The sequence below is a fragment of the Bactrocera dorsalis genome, chromosome 2 (assembly GCF_023373825.1).
Source record: "Bactrocera dorsalis isolate Fly_Bdor chromosome 2, ASM2337382v1, whole genome shotgun sequence".
Taxonomy (NCBI): Eukaryota; Metazoa; Arthropoda; class Insecta; order Diptera; family Tephritidae; genus Bactrocera; species Bactrocera dorsalis.
The window spans coordinates 42,999,678-43,017,034 of NC_064304.1; the positions used below are offsets into that span (position 1 = coordinate 42,999,678).

General features: G+C 37.1%; 3 protein-coding genes across 15 annotated transcripts in view; 2 read left to right on the forward strand and 1 right to left on the reverse strand.

Moving 5' to 3' along the window:
- Positions 1-17,357, forward strand: part of LOC105233453 (RYamide receptor) — a 349,078-nt gene that overhangs the window by 91,950 nt on the left and 239,771 nt on the right. The window lies entirely within an intron of this gene.
- The window catches only part of LOC105233447 (uncharacterized), a 32,864-nt gene that overhangs the window by 8,492 nt on the left and 7,015 nt on the right, over positions 1-17,357 (forward strand). The window contains exons 3-4 of the mRNA XM_049449778.1: positions 16,866-16,871; positions 16,938-17,252. Coding sequence (XP_049305735.1) covers positions 16,866-16,871; positions 16,938-17,252 — 321 coding nt within the window. The remainder of the gene's footprint in view (positions 1-16,865; positions 16,872-16,937; positions 17,253-17,357) is intronic.
- The window catches only part of LOC105233446 (phospholipase A1 VesT1.02), a 7,484-nt gene continuing 1,672 nt past the window's right edge, over positions 11,546-17,357 (reverse strand). The window contains exons 1-2 of one of the 2 annotated variants that reach the window (XM_011215537.4): positions 12,701-12,859; positions 11,546-12,624 (exon numbers count right to left, since the gene is read on the reverse strand). In XM_011215537.4, the coding sequence (XP_011213839.2) occupies positions 11,618-12,624; positions 12,701-12,740 (1,047 nt within the window). In that variant the 5' untranslated portion in view covers positions 12,741-12,859 and the 3' untranslated portion in view covers positions 11,546-11,617. Of the gene's footprint in view, positions 12,625-12,700; positions 12,860-17,357 lie in introns of those variants that run through there. The other variant, XM_049448439.1, reaches the window with a different exon arrangement.

The following is a 17,357-nucleotide window of genomic DNA, read 5'->3' on the forward strand; positions in this document are numbered from 1 at the left end:
TCGGCCGGAATAGCCCGAATTTCTTCGGAAATGTTGTCTTCCAAAGCTGGAATAGTTGCCGGCTTATTTCTGTAGACTTTAGACTTGACGTAGTCCCACAAAAAATAGTCTAAAGGCGTTAAATCGCATGATCTTGGTGGCCAACTTACGGGTCCATTTCTTGAGATGAATTGTTGTCCGAAGTTTTCCCTCAAAATGGCCATAGAATCGTGAGCTGTGTGGCATGTAGCGCCATCTTGTTGAAACCACATGTCAACCAAGTTCAGTTCTTCCATTTTTGGCAACAAAAAGTTTGTTAGCATCGAACGATAGCGATCGCCATTCACCGTAACGTTGCGTCCAACAGCATCTTTGAAAAAATACGGTCCAATGATTCCACCAGCGTACAAACCACACCAAACAGTGCATTTTTCGGGATGCATGGGCAGTTCTTGAACGGCTTCTGGTTGCTCTTCACCCCAAATGCGGCAATTTTGCTTATTTACGTAGCCATTCAACCAGAAATGAGCCTCATCGCTGAACAAAATTTGTCGATAAAAAGGCGCGAAACACATTTCGAACCGAACACTGATTTTGGTAATAAAATTCAATGATTTGCAAGCGTTGCTCGTTAGTAAGTCTATTCATGATGAAATGTCAAAGCATACTGAGCATCTTTCTCTTTGACACCATGTCTGAAATCCCACGTGATCTGTCAAATACTAATGCATGAAAATCCTAACCTCAAAAAAATCACCCGTTATAATAAATAGTTGCTAAATATGTTTAGTAAAGTCCCACCAGATGTCTTTCATGATCCAAAATACAAAATAGAATAGAGTCCAAGTATGCCACTACGTACTTTTGCTATCAACCCACTTAAGATTTGCACCAGATAAATCTTATTTAACTACTTATACATTATTTAGAAGTGTAATATATTAATTATTATCGGCCTCGTGTTGTCTTCATACAAAATTGATAACTTTGTGGGCAGTTAAAGCATTTAATTAATTCGTCGCTCGTGATTTTAATTTGACTTCAATACATTCATATGTAAGTAAAATAAATAAAAAATAGTTTAAGTTCACTGACATTAACAAATGTATGTATGTATATGTGGAAATTAGTTTATACTTCCACAACGTGTTTCACACGAGCATAATAACGGGTGATTTTTTTGAGGTTAGGATTTTCATGCATTAGTATTTGACAGATCACGTGGGATTTCAGACATGGTGTCAAAGAGAAAGATGCTCAGTATGCTTTGACATTTCATCATGAATAGACTTACTAACGAGCAACGCTTGCAAATCATTGAATTTTATTACCAAAATCAGTGTTCGGTTCGAAATGTGTTTCGCGCTTTTTTTTCGGACAAATTTTGTTCAGCGATGAGGCTCATTTCTGGTTGAATGGCTACGTAAATAAGCAAAATTGCCGCATTTGGGGTGAAGAGCAACCAGAAGCCGTTCAAGAACTGCCCATGCATCCCGAAAAATGCACTGTTTGGTGTGGTTTGTACGCTGGTGGAATCATTGGACCGTATTTTTTCAAAGATGCTGTTGGACGCAACGTTACGGTGAATGGCGATCGCTATCGTTCGATGCTAACAAACTTTTTGTTGCCAAAAATGGAAGAACTGAACTTGGTTGACATGTGGTTTCAACAAGATGGCGCTACATGCCACACAGCTCGCGATTCTATGGCCATTTTGAGGGAAAACTTCGGACAACAATTCATCTCAAGAAATGGACCCGTAAGTTGGCCACCAAGATCATGCGATTTAACGCCTTTAGACTATTTTTTGTGGGGCTACGTCAAGTCTAAAGTCTACAGAAATAAGCCAGCAACTATTCCAGCTTTGGAAGACAACATTTCCGAAGAAATTCGGGCTATTCCGGCCGAAATGCTCGAAAAAGTTGCCCAAAATTGGACTTTCCGAATGGACCACCTAAGACGCAGCCGCGGTCAACATTTAAATGAAATTATCTTCAAAAAGTAAATGTCATGAACCAATCTAACGTTTCAAATAAAGAACCGATGAGATTTTGCAAATTTTATGCGTTTTTTTTTTAAAAAAAGTTATCAAGCTCTTAAAAAATCACCCTTTAGCTTTGTTAAACCGAGGGTTGTTCGAAAAAGATACATTTTACAATTTTGGGTTGTCTGTTTATACAAAAAGTCGAGACCATTTCGTATAACAACAGAAATATTTGGAAATATTGCAGATAAATATTCAGCTGCGGTCAGATTTTGCCTCTTCTTACTTCGTTACACAATGGTTGTGACTACGACTTAGGGATTGCCTATTGTCAGCAGTCAATATATTCGTACGCGGATTGATAAGTCTTATCAGTCTATGTTCAAGAATACGTTAATTGGCTTTAATTAATATCTCCGTGACGAAGTTTTGTAGTGAAACAAATATGCCATCCACGACCGAATATTTTTTTGAGGTCAAACTGTCACTGTCACTGTCAAACTTATGTGTTGGAGGAGTGGAAGCAACCTAAGCAAGTAAAGAACCAGCAACCAATAATTTATTGGCTAGCAACTTGCAGGAATCATAGCCCAAGAAATTCCCTTGACGGTGGCAAAATGGTTCGCCACAGATAAAATTATATAAAAAACATTTTCAAATGGTATGCATATATCTTTTAACTAGATCGAAGAGGCTAAGTTTCACATATTAATTTATTGAGGAAACCTTCAACCAGAGGATCGAAATTCTTTATATTAGAGTTATGATTGTTAGACCAAGATATAGATCAATTCCATTTTAATTCAGCGCTAAATCACATAATTTTTAGGAAATCTTGTCGAATTAGTTTCCTCAAAACGACATATTTTGACAAACCTGAATGTTTTAATGGAAAAGCGGCAGTCACTAAATGGGGTGTTTTGGGTGCAGGGAAAGAGGCGGACTGATTGCATTAAGCTCAGGTATAACTGAAATCGTTTTTTCAAGGATTTTTTTTTTTAAATATACAACTTACACACTGACTGACTTTTTCTTCATAAGGTTTGTTAGAAAAATAAAAATCATTATATGAAATATATGAAAATGGGGGGCATTATCGACAGGATTTTATAAAGCTTTGCCAACACCACAAATCATTAACAAGCCTCATACTAATAAATAATCGGTCAGTCGTGACACAAGATATGTGTTTTCACCAATATGTGGGTACCATTATGTAGGGAGTGAGGGGGGTTATGATCCGATTTCATTAACTTTCACATTATCCGTGGAGTTTATATTAGATTAATCTTGAGTGAATTTGGTTATTATGGTGTATCACCTAAAACTAATCGAGTTAGATATAAGGATAATATATAGAAATGAGCAGGATGATGAGTCAAGTTAAAATGCTAGTGACTGTCTGTGTGTTCGTCCATATGTGCAAGTTGTAACCTGAGTAAAAAATGAAAAATCGAAATGAAACTTGGTACATATCCTTGGCAAAAAATTAAAAACGAGTTCGTGGATGGCAGAAATGGGGTCACTGCTAAGCCTTTAAAAAATTCATTAAAGGAAAACCTACAAAGTGCCATAACTTAGTATCAAATTAAGATACAGAACTGTAATTTAATTCGGCTAAAAGTTTTGATAAAGTGGGGGTTTCCACGCCATCTAATAGGTCTGTTATACAAATCTCCTAAACCACTGAAGCACAATTGCTCACTCTTATCGCTAGCGTAAACACTCAAGTTTCTAGCACTAAATGCTTTAATTTAGTTCAAAAAGAGAATTTATCGTGCGCAACTTTTGAAAGCTTTTATACCAAGTTATCTTGTTTTTTTTTTGTTTTTGTATACTTCTTTCGCTATCTATCGTTAAACACAGCAGTTTGCCTTTAATATTTTAAGATCTATTACAGTGCATCTAAAACCGCTCGCTGCATTGCTTTCAAAACTGTGTGGTTTTGATCTTTGGTTTTATGTTATTGTTATTATTACTGTTGCTGTTATTACTATAATAAAATTTTTTAACGAATCATCAGTCCTTTTGCAAATAATCTATACCCAGAAAATGTCAGTATATTTTTCCAGTTTTTTAGTCTACCACTGTTGACAGTATTTTCTTTAAATCCTATCGAAGTTGGAAGCTAGTGCTACAAAACTGTGTGGTTTTGATCTTTGGTTTTAATTTATTGTTATTACTACTGTTACGTTTATTACTACAATTAAAATTTTTAACGAATCATCAGTCCTTCTGCTAAAGAAACTATACTAAGAAAATGTCAGTACATTTTTCCAGTTTTTTAGTCAACTACTGTTGACAGTATTTTCTTTAAATTTTATCGAAGTTGGAAGCTAGTGGTAAAATAATTTCTTGTCAACAGGCGCCCTTACTGTTAATCGCAAGGTGATCGCACTGAATTGACTTGAATCCTCTGCATAGCCTGCTATTTGTATGAAATATTTTTAGAGCTCGAATTACATTTGGCGATATTGCTCTTCTTCTATCGTCGGAAGTTCTGGACGTTTCTATATCTTTAACCTGGAAGTGACATCCGTCAGTCAGAGGGAGTCACTTAGTTCTTGCACTTCATTAACAACAAACTCCAACTGAATTACAGCCATGGCGGTTGGCGGTTGGCGACCCTTAACAAATTTTCTGACCAAAAAAGCGCTCAATCAGGATATTAGGACCACCTAGTATCAACGCTGAAGCACCACATTTTTGCAGGTTTCTCATTTGGCCATCTATCCTTCGTTTTATCTTTTTGTAACGAAACAGTCATCCAATTCTCGAATAATTTATTTAACAAATATTGATAGCATTCAAAGTAATATTCTCTAAAACTGGATTACTGACTGTCTGCAATGAAAGTCGTTTTACATACCAATGTCATAATCACAATTTGAAATGATATAATTTTAAGACAAGGTCCCGACTACTTAAGTACATCTTGTGTTTATTAATCTGAGCACAGTAGCGGCATTCCTTTGTTTTCGAAGCCTAATAAGGTAGTATTTGCCACTTGGTGTGCATTAAGGTTTAATCACCTGCTTGTCTACATCAAGCACATAAACCTATAAACCCTTTAGAATGCTAACGCTTATCGAATGCTTATACCATCACAAGTTATACTTGTAATGAAGATTGATTGGTAAATATTAAGTGTCATTAGGGGTGGCCAAAAATTCAAACAGCATTTATTGAATCGTTTTTTTTATGAATTTTATATAAATAAAGTTTATTCAACAGAAGATAAATAACTGGATAACTACTTTTTGGAATGAAAATAGTATTTTCAAAATATTAAACTAAATATGATATCTCTCCTTTCACATTTTATATTAGTATTGGTTCTAATGTGCGTAATTAAGCATTTTTGGAGATAACATAAGCCAATTGATTGAACATACCCGCCTCTCAGCGTATTCGTTTGCCTGCGCTCTCGTTAATTCAGGTAAAAAATGAGATTCTATACAAATCGTGATACAACACCATAAGCATAACCGATATTATATAATAATAGAAAGCTAGGGCCGACCACTAACCTTTAAAGATAAAACACAAAATGTTTTATAATCATGTCTGATTAAAGCTTTTCAAGCTACTTCAACCATATTATAAGACATCATGGGGCATCAGCAACATCAGCAAAACACAGACTTCAAATTTAATGGGGAATGTTTATTATCATTCGAAAGAACATTCTTTGGCATTTATTTTTTGAAGATTATCTCTTTCAAATGTTGGCCGCGGCTACGTCTCAGATGGTCCATCCGTTGAGTTCAATTTTCGATGACTCGTTCGAGCATTTCGACTGGTAACTGGCGAATGACACGCGTGATGTTTTGCTCCAAGTCCTGAATCGAAGCGGGATTGTCCGCATAGACTTTAGACTTTACATGTGACATAGGAAAAAGTTTAACGGATGACACAGGAAAAAGTCGACTGGTCCAAAACGTGAGATTTCTGGCATCAAATAGCCGGTTAGCATGGCGTGATAACGGTCCCCATTGAGAGCTACGTTTTCACCGGAATTATTTATTTTGACCACATCGAAGCCTTGTGTTTTCTGATGAAGTTACGTAGTCATTGAGCTAGATATGAGCTTCATTGCTGAACAAGATTTGGTCCGAAAACGTTGGATCTTCTTGGGACTTGCACAAGCTGTGTTTTCTACGCATTCAATTTACAATGTCGACGTAAAATGCGCCACGTCGTTCCATACCTCAGTCCGAGTTACTACGAACGGTGCCGAATAGATTCTCCACGATCTTCGTGTACACTCTCAGTTATGGCTGCACGTAGTTTATGCTGGACGTAGTTTATTCGGTCGAATATTATCCAGTAATAAATGCTGGGTCTCAAGATGGCTGATGATGTTGCGAATAGTATGCTCAATAGTCCGATTATGTAAGCCATAAGTGAAGTGAAGAGCGCAAAAGACATTCTTTACAGAACGTTAATTTTCGTAATATAGTTGAACGATTTTTAAACATTGTTAAGGCATAAGGATTTGCATAATGAAATGCCAAACAATACTGGATAAAAATAACATGACGGCTTAACACGAACGCGTGGTCTGTCAAAAAAACGCTATTAAAAAAATCCCTCTAATTTTATCACCCGCTATATGTTATATGCTATTACAAATTATACCATATGCAAATTTTGTATATCGTAAGCCCCTTATTTAGTATTATTAATATTTAGTGAAATACTGTGATATATGCTGAGTCGATATGGAAAAGTTTGTTTGACAAGATATCTTAACTATATTTGGAACTGATTATTGGTCAATATATGGTAACCAAAAACTGTAATGTTAATTCGAAAGAAGCCGGAAAGTGAACAATTTTGTACTTAGTATATTCTGGAGCATCCACCACTGCGTAAATTAAACGAAAAATATCCGCCTAATACACTAGGTTTTTAAACAATTTTATTAAGTAAATAAATTTATATGTCACAAATTAATTAGAAATTAATATCGAAGAGTAAGGCGGTGACACTCAACGTTCCGGAAACGGGGCGGTGCTGGCGATCAAGTTGACGCGGATCGTGGGTGACTAGAATGATTAAAAGAGAGTAGCGTGAGGTGTTATCGCGCCGCAGCGTATAAGCAAATGTTGATGCTGCGCGCGGGATGGGTGTTGCAACTGACGGATTTGTAGGTTGACGCGGCGCAGTGTGTAAGCGAAAGTATTTAGCGATTGTTGCTGCGCGGCTGGTATAGATCGAATTGTGTCGAGCGAATGTGCCTGCTTTCCCTTTGCCCATCCTTTTTGTTAAGTGGGTTTGCTGGTGTGGTGAGTTATGCTGCAGTGTCATCAGCTGTGGTGAATGGCGATGCATTAGTATGCGCCAGTTTTAGCGAGTAGAGGGGGTGGATGCTTAACTCATTTAAAATATGTTCCATTGAATGCTAACCGTGGCTGTTTAAGTTTTACAATTTATGTATTCATAACTATAATGTGAACTGTGAACTGTGAAGGGTATTATATCTGATATATAAAAGTGAAACGCTTTTTCGTTATGTGCCCGCAAAACATCGAAAACACGGCACGGAAATACGTGAACATTTGCCTCCTACAGAAGGGCCTAACGGAGGCCCTTCTTGCAAAATCATTTTATATATATATATATCTTCTGACCGTGTGTTTGCCTTGTGATTGCTCCTTAACGGATGGACAGATTTTGATGAAATTTTGTGTGTACGTTCAAGGAGATTCGGGAATGGTTTATATTTACAATTTGGTCCATTGGAAAATGTTTTTTAAATTATTTTTTCATTTTTAATCAATTTTTAAATTTGAAATGTTTGACCGATAGATGGCGCTCCCATCGCAGTATCCAATATTCAAACCTTATATTGGTGTAAACGTGTATTAAACAAAACGATGCCAAAGAAAAAGGCGATATCTGTGGATCAAGTTTTTATCACATCGCTTAATATCTATAAAAGAAAGTGATGTTAGTTACTAAGCTTATAACTAGAGAACGCCTGGACCGATTTCGGTGATTACCACCAATTCGGATAGGTCTCCGCCCAAACAACGAGAATACTTTTTTTTTTAGGATAATTCCAAAAAGTATCTTTTTTCCATAAACATTTTTGTGTGTTTTGTTTTTCAATATTTTGATTTGTAAATTATTCGAATAGTTCAATGTCGGTCGCTTGCTTTTTTATTCCGGCTATTGAAAAGAAAAATTATTCAGTGAAAACTTTACGTGCGTTTCACACAAAGAGGTCAATTGCAGATTGAAATTTGTTACGAAGCCACGAAGAGGTCGCCCTAATATCGGTCCATCAAAGTATGGCAGCCAAAGGCAAGGCAAGGCAAGAAGTACTCCCAGGATGCGGTGACATACGTGCGGAATTATGGATCGCGGTCAATAAGCAAGCGATCGTCACGATGTCACACCACGACTTTTCAAACAACAGTTACGATGTTTTATGGAGTTTATCTTGGAGTAGGGTAGGTATATGTGGTACTGTTAGATGCTAAATGTACTCTGTTGAGTAGCAAAAGAGAGGTTTGCCGCACGTACATATTCTTCTTTGGATGGTGGATGGTTGTCACACCAGATCAAATTGATGAACTCATTTCTGCGGAAATTAATGATGCAGAGAAAGATCCAGTATTATATGAAGTGACGAAAACCAACATGGTTCATGGACCTTGCGGACACCACAATCACACTTCGGTTTGTATGCCTGACAATAAATGCGCGAAACATTATCCATGTGCTTTTCTGAAACACAAGCTGGAAATGATGGATATCCACTCTATCGGCGTAAATATCGAAGTTAACAACACATCAAAGTTGACAACACATGGGTCGTACCATATTCGCCACTATTGTCTAATTCACATTCAAAAGTCATGTGAATGTTGCGTATTGTAGTTTGGTGTAATCGATAAAATGCGTTTGTAAATACGTCACCATAGGAAGCAACATGGCGGTTATTGGTTTTAAACGACACGGTCGATACGTGAACTGAAATAAAGTGCTTTGTAGGATATTTCTTTTGAAATTCATGAACGTTTTCCGACTGTTGTGCGTCTCGAAGTTAATTTGGGGAATGACCAAAGAGTCTATTTCAACCCAGAGAATACAATACAGTCAACAGAAATACCACCAGCAACAAAATTAACATTAGCGAGTTTTTTCTCAACTTCCGTCAGTGATCCGTTTGCGAGAACATTGCTCTATTCGAAATACGTTGATATTATACATGGGATGCATCATCGAAGAAATTGTTACGCAGAAAGCAGGGTCATCCAGTAGATGGACATCCAGGTGTGTTCTCAACTAATGCATTAGAATGAACTTACACAATCCACCCGAATAACGAATGCCACTGAAGTTCACACACATTTCGCGATGATCAGCCTTCAAATCCGCGTTATGGGATACGACCAAAAATTACATTGCCGAAGACATTTTACATTGCATACCCTAAGAATTGGAAATGGGTCAATACTGATTGATACTTCCCATGGTCTGATATCAATCCCATATGCCGTTTATCAATTCACGAAAGATGGACTCATCACGAATGTTTATACGAACATTGGCCAAACTGTCGTAAGTACGATTCCTTGAGTGTACGAGCAATCTTAGCTGCCACAAATACCTATGTTGTTGACTTAAACTGGAAAATTCAAAGTCAAATTCCAGGAGACTTGCAATCATACAAATCGATCGATCGTCTGACAATGAAGACGACACCGTGAATTACCAGTGGAATTTGTAAATTCTTTGGAGAGGCCTGGTATGCCACCGCATCATCGCAATCTGATTGTGATGCACCTATCAAATATAAGGGACAGAATGCTTGATTCTACGGATTTCTTTTGAGTTCTAACGATTTGCCAATTCGGTTCAAAAGTATTCCGTTTCCAGTGAAAATTGAATTTAAAATGACGATCAACAGAATAGTCGCATAGTGGGTGGCATACATTTGGAAATGCTATGTTTTTCACACGGCCAGATATACGTGGCGTGCTCAAGAGTTGGAAAACCATCTTCTCTGTACATTTACGCACCGGAACAGAAACCAAAAAATTTTGTTTATCAAGCTGCGTTACATTGAAGAAAAATATAGACAAATAGCAAATAAATGATTATCAATAAAATATGAATTTTTGTCTTTTCATTTCAAAACACATAATTTCGCGCAGGACAACGGCTGCGGGGTCAGCTAGTTAATATACAAGTATGTATAGAGGTTGTGCTGATAGAAGAAAAAGTTTAATCATAATTTGAGATAATTTGAGATAAATATTCGTGAAGCATTACATCTAACAATGTTTAAACGGTATCGATTAAGTTTGCCTCTTAGGTGTACTAGTATCTGGATTTTAGTCGTTGATTTTGCAATTACATCTGACAAAAGATGAACAGAACATTACCAGATGATTAAACATAGGGCGTGAAATCCGCTCTGTTCTTTCTCTGTTATACACTATAACAAGAAGCGTATGTACGAGTATGTGTAACGATTTACGATGCAGTATTATGCATAGACTTTGATATATTTTACGTATTTTTATTTCAAATGACACGATATTTTCGAAATTTCTGTTACATCAGACGTATTTATATAAGCACTATTTATATACTATTAAAGTGATTTACGAAGTCAATAAAATATGTAGATTGCCAATTTAACTATTCAGTTATATTGTTATCACGATTAACGATTTCCTCAACAACAAAAAGCGACGTGGTCGTGGGTTTAGGCTAGTGTATGACATGTAGTATCGGTGCAGCGTTGTCCAACTTTCCGTTTGCCTTTAGAAAAATCTGTGATTCTGCTTTGACGAAGATAAATTAAGCCTGCATTTAGGTAATTTATTAACAGCGCGTATTTAGAACCAATGGGTGAGTTCAATGCAAAGAGAATATTCTCTGGATTGTAATTGAAGACTATAGGTTGGAACCTATTAATATCTATTTATAAACAATTTAAATATTCCACAGGCATGGTTGAATTTTATTGGTGGTATTTGGTGAGAGATGAGGATTTATCTATATAATATAAAAACCAAAACTTGCAGGTGATAGTTTGAAATTTGTATAAAAACAAGAAAATAAGAACAAAAGTTCTATAGAACATACAACGGTTAACATTAACATGACTCTTTAAACATAACTTCAGTAGGCCTGGAAAACTTCCAAATTCAAAAAATGGAAGAAGAGCTCGGTCAGGCATCTAGCAGATAGTGTAAGTACATACACATATGATAACATACTAGAAGAACTTAAGGGTTAAAGCAAGCCCATAATTGACTCGTATATTCTAACACTTCTACTCCCCAAACACTTTGAAAACTTCTCCAGAAATTTTTTTGTGATACGCCAACATAAACTGTCAATTCTTATCATCAGGCCATTATATGTACGTCCCAATATTATATGAACATTATTGTTGTTGATGACATCAACAAAGTAATTCAACAAGTTTCTTGGTGGTGTACTGTTTATGATTCTCGTACCCCGGTGCAAATCATAAATCACACACACCTTGCGCGGATGACTAGACAAACTACATATTTCAATGAAAGTCTCCAACAATTCTTAATATAAAAATACTTTTCAATATACTTGTAATTTATTTTGCTTTCCTTATGCCTTTTCAATCATATCAGTTCCGTGACTTGTTTAGCTGCCATATCCATATGGAGCAGTGCTGCGCACTGGAACATAGTAATCACCACTAACAAATTCATAATTGTAAACGGCACCCATTTTCACGCCACTGTATTGACCACCACAGTCCTTCTTAACGGCATCTTCGTAGTCACCGCAACGCATGGAGGGGAAGTTATTTTCACGTACGGCTTCAGCGTAGTAAATGCACGAGCGTGCATGACTGCAGGAACCAGTCAAGTCTGTACCACAACCCGGTTGCTTCTTGCCACCATTCGGGTAGAAGGCACCTTTACCAATTGGTTTTAGGAAACCCAGTTTTCCACCATTTGTCTGGATTGATTCAACATAGTGAGCATCATCCGAATTGAGACGTTTGTTGGGCTTATCATAACTGAAGAGTGGGAGAGCAGGGTCCAGACCGACAATACCGTGAATTTTGCCAGCGCCGACATTCTTGCCAACATAACCGGCAACTTGAGCACCCAAACTGTGACCGATCACTTCGAGTGTATCCAAGTTCAAACCATTATTGCTTACCATGTAGTCAATCATGCTGGCAACCTTCTTTCCGACACCGGGAACAGCAGCCACAGATGAGACATATTCCACAGAACGTGCACGGCCCCAGTCAACAACGATAATGTTGTAGTCACCATGTGACAGCCATGCATCGCGAATTTGGGTATTCATATCGGCTTCATAACCCTGAGTCCAGCCATGAATCAAAAACCGTGTTGGATGATCGGCGTCAAAATGTGAGTCGGAAATTGTTTTCTTGTTAGCGGTAATTTTTTGTGCATCATAATGATTCGATTTAGTATACAGGTAGTAGGTGACTGGGGAGAGACTCAAAGCACGTCCTTCCATTTCTTCCTTTTTCTCATATTCAGCCAAAAGATTCTCGCCTTCTTCAGTACTCATCCAGACTAAGGAACCATCAAGCTGCGGTACATACCAGCCATTCTCTCCACTGACTCGACCATTGTCGTCCTCATCATCGAGAGGAGCAGCCGAAGCTAGTTAACGGTATTATAAGAAATTTAGTATACTAAGTGTTTACATATATATATTTCTAAGGATATTAAGGGTTACCTGTTAGCGCAAAAATTGCCAAAAGCACAAGAACCTTCATTTCACAAAGACTGTGGAACTTACAATGATTTTCACCAAAATGTGCCCCGATTTTATATTTTTTCTTTTCGCACTTTTTTGCTTATTTCAAAATATAATTGCACTTTAGATAAGTTAAGGAAATTAATACTTGTTTCGATGATTGGCTTTCCGTGATTATGTCTTAGATTATTATAAAATAGTCAATGTTGGAGAAAGTTTGGGGGGTAAAATTTTATTATTTTTTAGAGTTATCTTATCAGTAATTAAAATAAATTTGCAAATGCGGTTATTTTTTAAGGTCACTCGGAATTCTTTGTTGATACGATAATAGCGACAAAAGTTACGTGAATAAAACCATTCAACTTAGTGTAATATGTTTTGAAGATATCGAACAGTAGGCACTGCTGCTGATAATAAAAGATACTAATTTAGATAGCCATGCGTAAGGAATTTGTAAGTGTTTTGATTAGGTTGTTTACTTTTTTTAACCAATGAAATACTGGCAAAAGTGGGTGTGACTGTCAAGCGTACTTACATATATGTTCCTTTATTAGTTACCTAATATTACTTACGTTACTTATCTAAAAATTGAAATGCGTGGAACACAAGAACGGCGATCGTCATTTAATAAGCTTAAGGCATTACACGACGTGATTTTCATTGAGCAAAACATGGCCTATTTTCAATATTTTTTTAACATATGAAATGAAATATTTTATTTACACTTCTTATTATTGCAAAGATATGTCCTTTACAAAGATTTGATTACATTTTTTAAGGAAAATAGTCAAAAATCGGCCATTACGATATAATTTCCCACTGACATTCGGAAAAAACGTGCCTTCGCATTGACAGCAGAAATTCTTACAGGATCATCGAAATAAAAAATGTGTGTTTCAATTAGCTTATATGTAGCTTGAGAAGATTTTTCGCCACAATTTTATACTCACGGCAGTCATTTTATGTACTATTAGGGAGACGGGCCTAACGTTATTAGCTAACCTTTGGACCGTAACCAAACAGCTACCGATCCATATCGAAATTCGACGTCGTAAATGGAAATGGATCGGCCACACTCTGCGAAAGCCTCACGATGACAGTAACAGCGCTAGATTGGAATTTGCAAGGAAGCCGAAGACGCGGGAGACCAGTCAACACCTGGAGACGGGAAGTCGAAGCAAAAGCACAGAGAAGTGGTTATTCTTGGAGAGAAATTAAATTAAATTTGTTTATTGAGGCCCTATGTTCCACCTTGAAATTACGGGAAAAATATACATATAGGATTAATATGTAGACCAATTTCAACTACTTTCGGCACTGAAGCACAGCATATCGAGGATAATTTGCTCACTCACGATCATAAGCTTTCAAAGTCAACTGGAAGTTTTAAAATCGTTATGTTATGTCATTATTTTGTAATTGGACTGATTTTCTTCCGCCGCGACTGCACTTAGGAGCGTGCGCGCACCGGCTGGATTCGGTAGAGGGCGTTCCTAGCTAACGAACGAGCGGCTGGTCAGTTGTCTCCGAGCACCTGGGCGAGTCAGGACAAACAAGCAGCAAGCCGAAAACGTTCGTTAGAGCAGAGGTATGCGATTAAATTCTGTGTGAAACTCAGTAAATCTGTGACCGAGACATTTGATATGATCAAGCAAGCTTACCGAAATGTTGCTTTAGCAGAAGTGGTGTGTTTCGGTGGCATCAGGCCTTTTTATAAGGCCAGGAAGAGGTCGCTGATGAATGAACAAATCCAAAGTGAAAACGATGCTCATTGTCCTTTTTGACAACAAAGGCATCGTCCCCCTCCTGTCAAGATATCTCTATTTTTTCAAGTCATTGCTTATCGATGAAGAGGTAGTTGATTATTTGCATATTTGGTCGCCTTTCATATGACTCTCTTACAAAATATGAAGTTGTCTTATCAATATTATTCGTTTTGATAATGTTCTGTACTTGAATAACGTAAATCAAAGAAGTTGAACCGCACCTAAGAATTTTATATATGTATGTATATATTAAATTGCTTAAGATCGCTGAAAAGATTAGTTATAAAAAATGCTTTGAGGACCACAACGAAGAATAATTAAATTTGAAAAAATAATTATTATTATATGAATTTATAACAGATAACGATTATTTGTTTTCGTTTTGTCCTTTCCTGATCGGACCACTGTAGCACATATACAAGGTGGGTTCCAAAGTGAACAGGACTTAAAAAAGAGAACAAATGGTTTTTTCGGCAAAAATAATTTATTTTATTCAAAATAGTCTCCTGTCTCCAGTGTTTTAGCTCGTTAGCCGGTATGGCTGCCAGTATGCCGGTGCAAGCCTTTTGAATGGCCTCTACGTCTGCACAACGCTTTCTTTTCAAGGGTAAATGCATTTTTTCGAAAAGGAAGAAGTCACATCAGATGAATACGGGGAGTGTTTAATGGTTAAAATGTGATTTTTGGTCAAATAATCGTTCTTCGAATGTTGGATTCTGAGCAAATTTTGGTCGTCAGTCAATTTGTGCGGACCAACCGTGCACACACCTTTCGAAAGCCCAAATGTTGGGTCAAAATGCGATAAATCGATGTTTTGGAGATGTTCAATTCCACTTCTAATTCGAATTTCATTGATGATTTCGGCTGATTTTTGATGATAGTTTCGATAAAATTTCCGGTGATCACAGATTTTGATTGGCCCACATGTTGGTCGTCATTTATGTCCTCACGACCACTTTGAAAACGTTGAAACCACTCGTGCACTCTGCCACAGGACAGGCAATCATCGCCATAAACTTATTTCATCAATTGAAACGTTTCGGTAAAAGTTTTACCAATTTTAGAACAAAATTTAATGTTTGCTCTTTGTTCGAAACTCATTTTCGCACCGATAGCACAAACATATTGACACTTAAAACGCAATAACTTCACTTCCAATCAATGAAATGTCATGAAATTCTCAGAGAAATGAGAGGTGTTTAGCTATGGTATGGTGAATCGAGGCTGTTGATCACTTCCAATGCAAATTACGTGATGGTAAGTTGTTCTTCCCGAAACTATTGATGCTGTGCCTAATCTGCTATGATGTCGTGACAGGCGATGAATCGTGGAGTTACGCGTATGAGCGTGAAAGTAAAGTACAGTCGACTGTATGGGTGTTTCCAGATGAACCGAATCCGGAGAAACTTGATATGCCGCAACCATACCACAGGAAAAATGCAGAACAGTAAATTCTGAGTGCTACGCAGAAATTGTTTGCCAATTTTCTTTCAAGAAATCTGGAGAACCAACCGCCGAAGACGGATCTCTCTTCACCACGACAAAGCGAGCTCTCTCATAACGATTGAAACAACAGCCATGACTTGGCTTCGTATGACTTCTTTTTCCCCAAGCGTAAAAAACAAATTATCAGCGTTGATACCTTCAGAATGTATGATTTGAAGATAGTTATATCAGAGTGGTGAATATAATTCGATAATTGGTTCTAAGGCATGCCAAGGAGCATAGATCTCAATGGAGAATATTTTGAAAAAAACATTAAAGTGATATTCGATGATTAAGATTTCTTTTTGTTCTCGAATCTCGAGATATAAAAAGCAACCTTCGTATATCATGCTATTTTGAATTTTAAATTTTATTATTTTAAAGTGACCGAACTATACCATTATATTGGATCTGGGCATGGTTTTTAACTGATTCTCCAATTTTTAGTAGACTTTGTCAATTATTGTTGTTGCATTTTTTGATGTCTAGATATCAGCCAAGCTACATTCTAGCCATATTGTTAGTATACTATTATCATTGTGTGCAAAACACTTGAAATAATTGCGCCAAAATTTTTATTGCGTTGCTATTTTTCTCCACGAATTAAAGAGCGCTTCTTATCTTTTTTTATCTTTTGCCAAATATTTGCAATCACCGCAGAATTTATGAATGAAAAACTTGGCATGGTCGTAGGATACGTCAATCTTGCAGTGTGACATATTCTAGTACCTCGATTATTATATTGATATTCACTCGAAGGCAAAACAAACAAGTTGAAAACAGTCCACGCAATATATAAAACCATACGGAATGTAAATTGGTGGTTTAGTTGTTTAATAGCAAAGACCTTGACAAGATGAAATTAATATTTTGTTTGCTCGGCTTATTCGTAGCTTTTGGTGAGTTTTTAAAAATTGTTGTCATGCAATTGTTATTTTCATAAAACGGAGCGTTTTTTCCTACAGCACTTGGTGGCAGCAGCAATTTCGACGAAACGAAAGGTTGGTTCGTGCCTCAAGCGGATGGCAGCTTTTCATGGATCTCGCAGTCAGAACACAAAGAGCGTTTACTGGGCGCCGAGCGCACTTCGGTTACTGTAAAATTCTACCTTTACCATCGCTCGAACCGTGACGGTCGTGAAGTAGAACTCGATGATGCATCCTCACTCTCTGCAGCCGGTTTCAATAAAAATTGGCCTACCCGCATTACGATTCACGGCTGGAATAGCAATCTGAATGCCGGTGTTAATGTTAAAGTACGAAATGCGCTTTTGGAAACCGGTAATTACAATGTATTCGCTGTTGATTGGAGCGTTGACGCACAGACGGCTAATTATGCCAGTGCACGTTATAAGGTTTCCAGTGTTGGTGCCATAGTCGCTAATT